Source organism: Aythya fuligula, chromosome 8 (assembly GCF_009819795.1).
Source record: "Aythya fuligula isolate bAytFul2 chromosome 8, bAytFul2.pri, whole genome shotgun sequence".
Classification (NCBI taxonomy): Eukaryota; Metazoa; Chordata; class Aves; order Anseriformes; family Anatidae; genus Aythya; species Aythya fuligula.
Window position 1 is genome coordinate 8,939,033 of NC_045566.1, and position 13,987 is coordinate 8,953,019.

At 41.3% G+C, this 13,987-nt stretch overlaps 1 protein-coding gene across 1 annotated transcript; it reads right to left on the bottom strand.

Annotated features, from left to right (window-relative positions):
- Positions 1-352: 352 nt before the first annotated feature.
- CMPK1 (cytidine/uridine monophosphate kinase 1) lies at positions 353-13,882 on the bottom strand. The gene is made up of 6 exons (XM_032192383.1): positions 13,779-13,882; positions 5,932-6,078; positions 4,891-5,043; positions 3,356-3,432; positions 3,180-3,276; positions 353-2,692 (listed from the first exon to the last, which is right to left on the bottom strand). Exons 1-6 carry the CDS (start codon positions 13,851-13,853, stop codon positions 2,651-2,653), a joined length of 591 nt encoding a protein of 196 aa, XP_032048274.1. The 5' UTR covers positions 13,854-13,882; the 3' UTR covers positions 353-2,650.
- Positions 13,883-13,987: the final 105 nt, after the last annotated feature.

Consider the following 13,987-nt stretch of genomic DNA (forward strand, 5'->3'; position numbering starts at 1 on the left):
TAAATCTCTAACAGTAGCCACACAATAGGATCAGGTTTCCTGGTCCACTTCCCAAGTCCCATTTCTTTCACAGACGTTCCAAACGAATTACTGCTGCAGAACTGTAAGAATGTAGTAACTTGACAAACCTATATAATCAAGAAAAGGTCAAGAAATCAAGAAAGATTAGGGAAATGCCTGCGGAGTTCTCATCTCTTCAGGACTTCAGTTCTGATGCTGAAAGCTGAACCTTTATAGACATATCCGTGTGTGTTTGTCCATGCAAGATATATGAAGTGTACATATATATTAGCAATGTTATAAGGGATGTTTTTCATAAATATGTACAGAGAAATTAAGCCAAGCACTCCTATTAAGCCACAGAACAAAGTTTATTCGATCTTCTCAAATTCTGTGTACAGTTTTGCTGCTAAGTGGGCACAACACATTGGCATATTACCTTTAATCTTCATTTCAATTTTAAATCCAACTTGAAAGGTTTTGTAACATTTAATGGCATCTTCAATAAATAAAAGGACAAAAATAACTAGTCTTTGTACAGACATTACAATCCACTCCAAATTCAGTATTGCCAAAACATTTGTCTTTAAAAAAAAAACAACAAAAAGAAACAACTTGCTCTAAAGGGTTTTTTGTTTGTTTTAGCACTTAAATACATAGAAAAGTATATGATGAGAAAAAACAGATATTCTATCCTCAGCAGAATTTGTAAGAGCCAGTAACTGAGAAACAAAGATAATTAAATCTCTAAGGAGATTAAAGAATCCTGCCTGAAGTCTTGAAAAAAGTCCTGATTTTAGCCTTCACATCAGAAGTGTAGTTTCACTGGGTCCTATCCTATGTCAGCATACTTAAACAATAAGAATTACATTCCATGATTTACTTATTTATTTTAAAGGAAAATTCATAAAGCAAAAGCATTAGCCTCCCATACTAACAGAAGTAATCATGGTCCATATATTCTGCAATAGTAAACAGGTATTTGTGCTCAGTCCTTTGTTTGAACTACCACCATACTGGAAAAGACCCTGTAGTTTACCCTTTATTTCTGTATCCACCTCTTCCCCAGTCCAACAGTAGCAGGAACCTCAGTAAAACGAGTATTCATGCAATACAAACCTGCCTGCACACATCAGAGCACAGGATGAGGACCAACAAAACTAATTTTAATTAGAACTTGGCTTAATTTAAAGCTTTCTTTAAATATAGAAAGTCAGCAATAAAGAAAAGCTGAATCCTCAGATTTTCTAACTGCAATTCCCTGTAATTTGCAGCCCATCACAAACCAATACTAATGTCAGTTAATGTAGCAAGAAGAATCCTATCACTAAAATTAGTTAAAACACCCATCCTCAAGCCTTCTTGGGGCTTCTTCAGTGAAAGCTCAGGGTGTGCAAGGAATGCATGGTTGGGCCCCTATGCACGCTAATCTTATGGGGGGAGGTTACTTTAAACAAAAGGTAGAATTACATCACATCTGTACAAACGCTTAAAATACCGTTTTTCAGCTAGTTATCTGCTTCTCCCAACTATTATTGCTGCTGACTATACTAATGCAAGAGAATGTGATAAAGCAGGACCCAATCTGTTTAAGAGAATGGGACTTTTTCTGCAGATATTTTCCCTTCAGCTGACCACATAATAACAAAAGTGCAATCATTTACAAACTTTTCAAAGCAACTATTAAAATTATATACTTTTAGGGAAACAAATTCGTAAGTTTAACCATAAAAATATTTCCCCAAGTAATAAACCTTAAAGCATTCAGTAACACAGTATTTCAGTAATACAGGAAATCCCTTCCACTTGTTACAAAAGACAGAACTATTAGAAGATTTTGCTTAATGTACACTATTTAAGAGTTTTGCACCTTGTGAAGGTCATGCCATAATTAAGAACTAAACTATCATTCAAAATAAATGAGAATGGAAAACTGACCTGACTTTGAAATGATATTCTCAACTTTTTGGAAACGAAGACAAGGCAAAGCCCAGGGTCGAGTCATCCAGATAGTCAGGAACTTACAAGACAGTTTACACCCAGAATCATAAGACAGCACCACTTTCCATAAACTACTTTGTATGCCTATTGCTGAACAGCATATTAAATAGTTTTGTGAGAACTGCTAGAACAGATTCTCATACTAACTGTAGATTTACTTACAGAATACACGTTTGGGGGCAACAGGGAACTCTGTGACAAAAATTATACTCTGAAAAAAATGTTTCCTCAAATTGGTCCAAACATCCGAAAGATAAACACGGGCACACAGGTCCCTCATTGCTTAATGTTGTTGTTTAGTTGATCCTTAAGAAAGACAGGTGCATGACAATAAAGAAGGGCCGCCCATGACAGGCACAGAACTGTGACAGTACAGTCTCTTCAGAGATGTGTTTTAACTACGATTTTGCCACATGAGCAACTGAACTTATACTAATGGAGAACCCTGAAACTTGTATACTATAGCCACGAGAAATTATTTCCTATCAAAAAAACAGATCCGTTTGTAATTAACTGCTTTTTCAATCATCAATCAATATGTGAAAAAACAATAAAAAAACCTTTTAAAACAATTACAAAGAGTGGACTGCAGTAGCAGCTATTCAAGCAAGATTCAAGCACAAGTTTAAACGAACTTTCAAGCTGGGAATTAGCCTTCTTTGTCAAAAATTTGTACAACTTTTTCAAAAACCTAAAAAGAGAGAGATTAAAACATTATTAATTTTATGAAGTGTTAGGTAAACAGTCACTTCAAGTTAATCCAGCACACAATAATTGATAGTATTTAAAGATGTTTTTCTTAAAATTTTCATAGTGATTCTTCAGTAGAAAAATTGGCACCAACTCTGGGAAAGCGGGACATAAGAACAATAATAAATATTTCAGAAAAGCAAGATCTCATGAAAGTGAAAAAGCCAAGAAACTGCTGAACACAGAAACAATAAAAATCTTTTTAGTCTGGCTCATGTTCAAGCAGAACAAATTGATTTCTTAGTTATTCCTATCTCAATTAGTTCTTTACAAGTCAAAATGAAAGTTCCGCAACCTCCTTCAGTAATAAACTCATTCAGAAATCACTGCCTAATTAGCTTCACTGACCATACATACAACCAAGAAGAATGCCATAAATATGTAGCCCACACACTGCCATCCCTGTGTTTTCAGGCTTACATACTTACTTCATCAACAGATTTAGAGGCATCCACTTTTCTGACTTTTCCCATTCTCTCATATAAGTCTATTATAGGCTTAGTAGACTGCAGATATGTATGAATTCTAGGAGAAAGCAAAGAATGCATTTATTTACATAATAACAGTAAAACAGAAGAGAACTAAAAAGTTTTGGATATAGTACCTTTTTTCCAGACTCTCTCGATTATCATCGCTTCTACCACTGCTCTTGCCTCTTTCAAGACAGCGACCAATACATATCTACAAAAGACATCAAAAGGATGATCATAACCGCAAACACAATGTGCTTACCTGAAAAGCAGGAGCAAAAAAAAATAAATTATGAATTAGTAACAAATCTAGATAGTCCAGACATACAAAATATTGTCCAGATCAGATATATTTAAGCCAGACTTCACATAGGGAGTTAAGATTATTCCACAGAAAAAGGATGACAGCTCTATATTTCACCAGTTTATTAAGATGCGAGTTCTTAAAATGGAATTAGGGTCAGTGGAAGCAAAAGCAACATCAAGTTCTGTGGTGTGAATAAGACTCCAACTTGAGATATTTAAAGAAAATGATCTGATTTTCATGGATGTGTTCTGATCTGAAAAGCACAATGTCAGACTAGACTACCAATATATGCTTACACTGAAAAAGAGTTGGTGTGTTCTCTCAAAAATTTATGTAAGATGACACGTTAATTTATTCGAAGTTATATTATTTTTACTTGTCATTGCCATAAGAAGATTTAAAAAGCAAAGTCTCAGGAAAAATTACAAAACCATACTTAAAAGCTGCCCGTTGAACTGTTAGTTTTGAAGCCTAAAGTTAAGTAAGCAATGCTGACACGTGTACACCTCATGAGTGTATTTACCTTATGCATGCAAGAGGACAATAGTTAGGTGACTTTTTTTTCCTACAAAGTACATCTATAGTAAAAATTAGAATCTCAAAATTAACACACCCCCAATGAAAGTTTTCACTTAACCTTTTATTTTCTTTATTAAGCAGAAAAATAGACCCACACTTGTTGAGACTAAAAAACTTTGCAATTAAGAAAAAAATAGCAATATTTCTTAGAAAACTGGGAGAAAGGAGGAAAGCCAGATTAAGATGTTATTTTACGATCAGTTTTTATCCCTCAAGGGCACTGTCATATTAAAGAGACAGCATATCATGGCATTTGTTTAATTAATATAATGTATCATTGTCAAAAAGCCCTTATAATTAATGACTTGCTGAATACAACTTTGATTATGAGGTATCCTACAGCACAGCTCACAACTATGAAAATTAAGACTTACGCTGTCAGCACTTTAGAATTAAAGCAAACATTGCTACCAAACAAGTAGACTAAAATCTTTAAGAGTAAACAGAGCAATGTTTTCTGAACATGAATCAAATGATTGTTTAATATATTTAAAGCTTTTATAAACGCTCCAGAATGCAATTCTTTGAAGTGCTTCTTCAGTAAAATTTATTTGCAGACGATTGTACCAAGTGTAATTATTCACTTGCTATTGCAAAAGCCTGCAGTTCTTCATCTGCAGAAACAAGTTGCCAAAATGCCTGAAACTCACAAATCAAGTTTTCCTTCTACTCCAACACCAGTCCCTTGATATTGAAAGATTCACTACCCAACTGAGTTTTATCGTTCTTCAGTGAATCTCACAACATAGCAAGAAAAGAAGTTAGGCTAACACACTTCATTACCTCGTTGTCGCAATCAAAAAACAGAACAAAAGAAACATCCGCCTTTCCATCCATAGTCTTATTCCAGCCTTGAAGATTATCTTCATTTCTGGGAAATCCATCAATCAAGAACTTGTTCTTCTGAGAATTAGCAGCCATTGTTTGATCCATAGCCTGCCAGAAGAGAATTCATTTCAAGATCCCCTGCACATGCAATTATCTAGCAACTTGCTCAATCACCCCCAAAGTGTTCATATGGCAAATTAATAAGTATTTCTCTTAGAGTTATTGCAGATTTACAGAGTGGGTTTTTTTTGTGTGTCACCTTCAATGTGTTCTATTTATTTCACTGATGAAACAATAGAGCCTCCTTTTAAACTGAATACACCATTTTATAAAGCTCAGTATCTCAAACTTTTAAAGCTGGGCCTGTTTGTTATATTCTGCAATATTGTGTAACAGCACATACCAGCGTAAGATGCCAAACTGTCCCTGGTCTAGAATTAAGCCTAATGGAAAAAACTCCAGAGAAAATTAGTTGCATGAGCAACAGAAATTTTTTTCTGTCACAAAGGAGATGCCCTGATTATTTTCCTGGACATCTAAATAAGGATGAACACTGGAGTTTCTCCTTCCACAGAAACATTAGCAGGTGCTCTTCCCCTTTCCTTCACCTGGCTGTCTATTTTGTTAAAACTTACAGAAACTTAATAACTTTAATGCCTTCACCCTACACTCTCATATGACTGATCTGACCACTAAGCCCTACAGCGTGCTACGGGAAGTGAGAAATACAGAACTTCATTTGTTTCCCTAGGAGAACCCAAAAAGAAAAATTTAAATTCTCACAGATCCCTAGGTATCAGAGGCCATCACCCACTGCCTCCCAGCCAGCAGCATGACTAATTGCCGAGAGGAGCACAGCATGCAGCGTGCACCTGTGTCTGCTATTCCATACTGCTCATACTACATTGGAGAATGGGCAGTTCTTGAAGAATACTGCCACTGCTTTGTCACTTAGTCTGCAAGAGCGAGCTAGAAAGGAAATAGCCCTTTCCTCACCCTCTTCAACAAGCTGATTGTTATTTCAACTGGTACGATTTCTCCCTCCTTAATGTAGTTCTCAATGAGTTCTCCATACTGTGAGCCCGGCCTTTTTCGTTCGTCTCGAAGGAGGTCGCCAGCAGAAAGGTGTGTGTAGCCGTATTTCTGAAACATGCAAAAAACAGGCAGATGTCCTTGAATTAGTACACATGCAAGGTTACATCAGTCAACACTATCAGTGACATTTATCCTTGTATTACAACAGAAAAATATCAGAAATAGCAGCTTGCTAGTGGCAAATCTGTTCCATCTTCAGGACACACAGCAAGAGAGATTCTTGGGCTAAATGGTTCACATGGCCTTGGTCAGATATTTGCATCCTGTTTTCAAAGGTAACATCCCATTTGGAAATGAGAAAGTCTCAAAGTGCCCGAGGCACTTCTTGAAACATTGCACTGTGCATGAGACATTTAACAAGCACCAAACTTGATAGAAGCTACACCCCATCCTACACAATTCCAGTACCTCACTTCTCCACACGGTAAAGCCAGATTTGACCTACTGACTGACGGCCTCTTCAAAATTTTAAGACTGTCTTTCATTGCTAGGTTTACACAACAGGTAAATCAAAAAAAAAAAAAAAACAACAACAAAAGCACACAAACCAATTCCTGTTTCTTTGCAGCTGGAGGCACGCTTTAAGCACAGCAGTGTCCTTATTTTCTAGTTGTAGGTCTGACAGCAACTTCCTCCTCTGCCTTGGTCGCATCACTTATAACTGCATCTAAGAGTGCAGGTGCACAGATACCTTGAACCAACAGAAAGCACTGCTGCCAGCAAACAGTCCTGCCCACACGCTGCTCCAAACCCAGCCCCGCACACCTGCCCTGTGTTCGTCCTTCCCCAGAAAGGAGGTGACCAGAGGGCTGCCCTTGGGGGAGGCTCAGATGCAGGCTGTGAGCAGATTAATCGGTCCATGGGAGATCTTACCAAAGAGAAACATGTTGTTATAAGGGAAAATTCAGATCACAAAACAATCACTTGCTCAGCTCATTTAACATCACAAGAAAACTAACCAAGTGTACTCCTTGAACAAATATAGTCCTTAAAAACAGATGTAAAGACATCTCTTTAACGAATGCTTAAGCTAAACAGGCAATAAAGACACCTCCTGGGCGATTACCCAAGCTATCTATATACCCAAGACAGAGTACACCTATACATACTTGTCCTGAAGTTTTTGCTACAAAACAAAAGCAGCAGCAAATTAGTTCAGGGTTATCAGCTCGGCTGCAGCAACATCTGAAGCAAATTTCAAAAATGGTGCCTGAGCAGCATAATAATGTGCCTAAATGCTTTTTCAGGCTGTGAACTTGGGATTTAAAAACTTGGCTACTGGACTAAGTACAACAGAAATATTACACAACCCACTAAGTGGCTTTAAAAACATTTCAGTTGCTTTCCAATTTCACCCACAAAAGCGTGGAAAGTTAGTTCTGCATAGTCATAATTTAAGAAGGGATATAATTACCTAAATCTCCAAAACTCTACACATCTGGAAAGAAAAGGAAACAAGATTTTGCTTTAAGTAACTGTGAAGAAAAACCTCCACAAATATCTTCTGTAAGCTCTCTGTACTCCTGCTTTCATGTGCATTGCATTTGGACATGCCTATTTAACTGCAAATCTACATATTAACTATGGACTACAGAAGCCGTAAACCCAAGTAAATCTTTTCTCTTAAGCAGGAAACCTTACTCTGCTGAACCCCAAATTAACATGCAGTCCTTGGTGAAGTAAAGACCGATGATGTTTTTCACATTAAGTTTCAACGAAGAAGAAAACAGGAGGAAAAATATAATCCCTTCTGTTTTAGAGGATTACCAAACCATTTAATTTTCCTTGGCATGTCCCTTTTCATGCATGAAAAGAAACTTGAGTCAGACAATTTTTGGAATTCTCTATCCTTTGCAGCAGCAAACTAAATTATTTTTTAACGGCTGAACGGGAAAGTAAAAGATAGAAGTGTTTTAAAGTGCTGCTGTATAAATAGAGTTGTTTTAGATAATAGTAAATTGTCTTCTGGAGTAACCTTCAGAACGGATTAACCAGGCAATAAGGAAAACAAACTTCTCCTTCAGTGGCAAAACATCTATTTGTTAACTGCTCTGAGCGCAAGAGCCAAAGACAACATGTCAGTTTAAACAACACAAACAAGCACAGAGAAAGGCCTGACTGCGAGTCTATATGCAGCAGGCTGCAGGGACGTGGTGCTCATGCTGCTCTTGCCAGTTTTAATCAAGCCATGTGCCCAGGACACAAAGTTTTCTTTCATCTTCGGCGAGACAAACCCTCAGCAAGCATCCTGAAGCAGACAAAACCTTAACTTTCCCCAAGAGCTCGCAAAAGAGATTGTAATGTTACTGCACCACCAGGGTAAACGCTCTCACGCCTTGCAAGTTCGCATTGTGCCAGCACTTTCCAGCAGCGCCAAGCCCATCGCGATGCAATCCCCAGGATGGAACCTGTTGCAACCACTTCTCTGAAATCAGAAAGAGAGGGCTGTGACTTCCAAACAATGAAAAAGCAGTTCCTCCAATTCTCCCAGGAGAATGCATACATTCTTTTAGAATAGATCCATAACATTAGCTGACGGCTGAAAGGTCGGCTTAAAATAGCAACCAGGTTAAACAAACAAAAAAATAAAATACTTGGATGCCATGCACCTAAGATCTAGACAGACTTCTAGACCTTGGAAAATAAACAATTCACTATTCTAAAACATATTTCATAGATAATGTTTTCCACTATGCTAGCTGACAGGCACACCCTTCTAGAAGAAAAAAAAAGAAGAAATCAGCAGAGAGCTACCATATAAGCTGCTCTCATTGTTTTCAAAACTGTTTTCACATTTGGAGAACCATAACCCCAGTCTCTACCAGAAAATCTGTTTTCAGTGTAGGTACCTTCCTCCCTCGCTTTCAAAAAGCAGACTGAAGTGGAAAGGCAAGTTCAAGTTTCTAGCAATCCCACCTGAGAGGTGGTACTTAGAACAGCCCTTAATGATGCTCTGCAAGAGAGCGAAGCACAGCTTGCTTGTTCATCGCACAAAGGCTTGGGAAATCAGGCTCCACTCAGCAGGGCAAACTGGGACGCACAATCTGGATGTGCCACATCTCCAAATGAAACCCCAAGCCTGCCGCCTCTCCAGAACGCCCTTCTCTTCCCTGCACCACTGCCACTTGATCTGTCATCTGCCAGCCAGGATCTGCAACATCCGCCTGCAGCCAGCACAAGCCTTACGTTGTGTTTGCTGAAAGGTGAGTAGATTCACATGAACTGCAAATGAGAGCAGAGGGCTCGTATCCGTGCCACACCTGAACGTGGCAGAGCTCAGCCTGGCCGCTCCCTCAGCACAGTATGAAGGAACCAGGAGTGTGGATCAGCTGCTGCTGGGACCCCGTGCTGGAGCTTTCACGGGGCACGAGGTTTGCTTCCGATTCAGCCCCGTGTGGTCCACCGCTCTGCTACACAGTTTGGAAGTTCCTTGAGTGCGCAGGAGCCAAGAAAGAAGCTAGAGCAACACAAATTACTGCTCTGACCTTGAATCCTATCTTGGCTTATCGTTGTTAATCTGCAAATGAAAGTCAAAGGGCTGAACAAATAAAAAAACAAACTTTTATTGCCCTAGTTCTGGCCTGTCATATCTTCTGGCAACTTTCAGTTGCTTCGTAAGGTTGCCCATTTTCTCAGATAGCCTCTTCAAGAGCTAGTAAAGAAATAAAAATAGAACCGCGTAAAGCAGGCAGCCTTCATGGTGTGGGGTTTTGGGTTTGTTTGTTTTGCTTAAACCTAAAAAAGTTTTGTCTGCCCCGTTGGCAATCTGCACATAGAAGCAGAACTTTGAGGTATAAATCATCGTGCAGTAGCAGCCCTTCTGTCTGCATATTCCAGTAAAAAAATTAAAAAAAGATTTCCCTAGCTAGAGATATATTCTTGCTTCTGGGGGAAAACAAAACAAAACACAAGGCAAAACAAAACAAAAAGCACAAAACCCACACTAATAAAAACAAAACACACAAAGGAGATCCCACTGATAGCGCCTCCGGGGGAGCAGGGGGCAAACAGAACACCCCAGTGCTTCAGGAACGCAGAGCTGAACAAAAGACACCCAGGATGGCTGGGAAAGTCCTAAATTCAATGCCCAGTGAGCGAGCCTGGGTTCTGTAAAATGGAAGCATATAGGGAATTTTATTTTTTTTTTTGAGGGGGGTTAAATGATCTCTCACCATGTTTCACAACAGCGCCACGGTTCAGAAATATGAACTGACATTCCAGCAAACAATTATGAGAACTCGGAGCTAACTGGACTACTAGTACGTGGCACTCTTGGAAGAGATTTTGAAAACTGAGTTTAGAGCAAACAACTCTGAAAACGCTTTTATTTCAAGAAAGTTACTGCTGTCTCTCTGCAGACTTCCAGAGGACAATTAACACATGACAGCAAAAACTAAATCTGCTGCTGCTGCTTCCAGAGGAGTGTTTCTGATACACTGCCTTCTTCTTTGCAGTTTTCTTTTCCTCTGAGAATCTCTATCACACATCCCAAAACAACTTAGCACCTTTTCCCCCTTGGATTCTCATTTACGATCTTGCAGAAAGAAGAGGCTCAGCATCCCACCTTGTGGGCTGAATTTTAAACAGAAATATCCAGCTTAGGGCTGCGGTGAGAATTAATTACATTTTGCGTATGCAGGGAGGGGTGTTTTGCATACCCCAAATCCCTGCAGAGTCACCTTGCCAAAAAAACAAAGAAACAACAACAAAAACAGCTGACATCTTGCTTGAAATAAAGACAGATTATTTAGTTATGCTTTTTTCCCCTCTCCCAAAGGATCTTTGTGTTTCAGGCAAAGGTTGTAAAGATTTAAAGTTTAAGTTAATGAAATCATATTTTGTGCAGATTTGAGGAATGTGGTATTTTTCCTTGACTGTACCATAACTACTTCATTAGCAAAGTTCAAAAGTCAGTAATAAAACATTAATTTTGTCCTATATACGCATAATGACCTCACAATCACAAAAGATAAATGCTGTGGAAAGCATGAAGGTTAGATCTCAAGAACATGCACTCAGATGCCTTCATCCAACTACCTGCTCCAACATCTGCCCCATAGAGAGCCCTGCCGCATCCCAGCGATGTCGAACGCTACCTCAGGCAGCCGTGGAAGGCTGTGGGAGTTAATCTGCAGGGCGGGGAGAGAGCAGGCACTTAAGAGGGAATTCTGCTTCATCCCCTCCCAAACAGGAGGAATAGAGCAGCATTTCTACTGGATTTACATTTCAGTGACAATTTTGTGAGCCTAGGGAATACACGCACAAGTCTCCCCTCCGTATCAGAGGAAACCAGCCTCCTTCAGCTGTCTCTTCAAACCTTATCTGCAAAGATAAAGAAACCTAATCACTTACCTGCTGCTCCCTTTTGTACACTGTGTCAATACCCATTTTCACTTGCTATTACAAGTTCTTCCCTCAAATCACTTCCCCATTTTAGTCCAAACTTGATACAAATACACGCCCGGTCCGTAATGAGGGGCTGCGATCTGAACAGCCACGATGCAGGCTGGTACTTAGGAAATCCACATCTTACCTGTAATGACTGATGGCTATCTCCCTTCTCTGGGAGGGTAAAACACAGTCAGCGAAGCAATTACAACACTTTTTGAGAAATTGTTCCCAGGTAGTACTTAATGCCAGCTCCACAAACCACCTACAGGGGCTTGTGGTTTTGAATAAAGTCATTTGAAGCTAAAAATCATACCGGGTCACACCTCAGCAAAGCGAGGCCTCTCCACGTGACGTGCTCCGTCCCACATCTCCAGCATGTACAGCAACTGAGAAGTATTTATAGCTCATACTGACTTTTTGTTGAGCACAAACTTCAGGTTTAGAGCAAGATACGGGATCGGATTCGTTCCTAATGTAAACTAATATTAATCAGCCCATTTATACAACAAGGATGAATGAGGTTTATTATTACTTAGCTGCAGCCCCTTTTCTCTGCGGCAAGCTGCCAACGGGGTTTAAAATCCAAACAAAAATACACTTTCAACCTGAAGGCAGCACTGAGTGCATGAAGGCCATTCAACTGCCTGCGTTAGGGCTCTCTGGGGGGCTGTGAGGGCCAGGCCAAGGGTGTGAGCTTAAAAAAAAAATCTGGTGCTCAACAGTGCCTTGATTGCGTTTCATCCATACTTCCCTGTTCATGCTCTCTCTTTCTGAAGTTTTCCAACAGACTCCCCCGAGCCCAGCCCTCACTGGAGCCACCCCAGACCTTCCCTCCCTCAAGGCTTAGCCAGCAAGTCCTGCAGAGTTGCCCAAGGGAGTGGGAGAGCCAGACGCTGCTGTCAGCAGCCCCTTGTGCTTCCTGCAGTCAGCCCACTGCACAGGCCGTCAGTAACGTCTTTCCACGCAGCAAACAGGATTAGCAGAATTACAGCAAGTTCCCATTTATTATCTTTTGGACTTCTCTTTCTAGGCTTAGAAAGAAAATAAATACAGTACAAGCAAAGTTAGTTTTCCGTTTTTAGCTGCAACTACAATTAGGGTAGCAGTGATTCATTTGAATCCTTCCTCCTGAAGTGGTCTTTATCCAATTACCGCAGCCTATCAAGCCAGAGGCATTCATACTTCTGAACACAGGGCAGCAGCCACAGGAGGTTCTTCAGCCCCGAGGCTATGCTAATGGTTTGGTGAAAGCCATTAATGACAGCTTAAAAAATTTCCCTACAGTTTAAGCTCATTTGTTTGCTACGTTCCAGGGACTGAATTTGACCTTACCAAAACGGCTTTATGAGCGCTATGAACATTTCATCCCACCGCTTAATTTAAGGAATAAGCCAGTTTGAAGAGTCCATAATTTGAGGTTAAGATCCTTCAGAACTGAAGTCTGAATGGCATTTTTCAGTCTGCACCAAATTTGCCTAACCCAGTTATAGGTACCAAGGCCTGGGTGTGATGGCAGCACGCAGAAACTGCAACAGCACTGCCAGGGCATCGCCAGAACTGAAGACCTATTAAATGTGCCTGTGCTGGAATTTATGGTTGGGTGCTTTGTCCTTTTTCCCTCCACAATCAGCAGATTCAGAAACACGGGCATTACTACAGTTCTGTCATTTTTATTCATTGGGGCATGGATACATCTTGATCCTTCAAGGCTTTCCATGAAAAAAAAATAAAATGCATGTGCTCAGGGAACAAAAATGCCTCAAAGCCAACACGCACACGTCCGGAAGCATCAACTACTTCTGTAATTACCCACCTGAGCGCTACGCAATTATAATCTGATTGTTTGTTTTTTAGGCGGAGAATATTGCACTGTGCAAGAGTCACCCTTTCCTCTTCAGCATCTGTTCTATCTCAAAGGACTGTAAAAATGTATTTGGAAGAAGAGAATCGTGAAGAGCAGAGCAGAACGCCTCGTCATCCTGTGCCACCAGCTTGGGGCTCTTTGAAATAAGAGGAGACGAGGTTAGCTTCTGGGGGGGCAGGACACGTTCTGACCTCTACCATAGCGTAGCACTGAGCCAAATTTCAGCCTAACGCTGTTCCTTGGGCGCTACCCGAGGCGGCAGAGGGCCACACGGCCAACCCCTGCCACGTCTCCCCGCCGGCAGGGCCGTGCCCAGCACCACAGCCCCGGCCCCAGCACCCAGCCCAGCCCGCCCTCGGCAATGGGGGGGGGGGTGCAGCCTACAACCCCCAGCGTGCCCCGCGGCCGCGCCCGCAGGAGCCCCCCGCAGCCGTGCCGCGGGGCACGCTGGGAAGTGTAGTCCCCCCCCTCCCCCAGAGCCCACCGCCCTCACCTCGACGATGCGAGCGCACTGCGTCCCCTTGCCCGCCCCGGGCCCGCCGAGGACGAAAACGACGACGGGCTTCATGAGGAGGAGGAGGCGGCGGCGGCGGAGCAGCAGCAGGACAGCGGCGGCGGGGCGGCGACCGAGCGGAGAGCGGCGGCGGCGACGGCAGCCGAGACCGGGGGCGGCTGAGGGCGGCTCGCGGGCGGTGCGAGGCT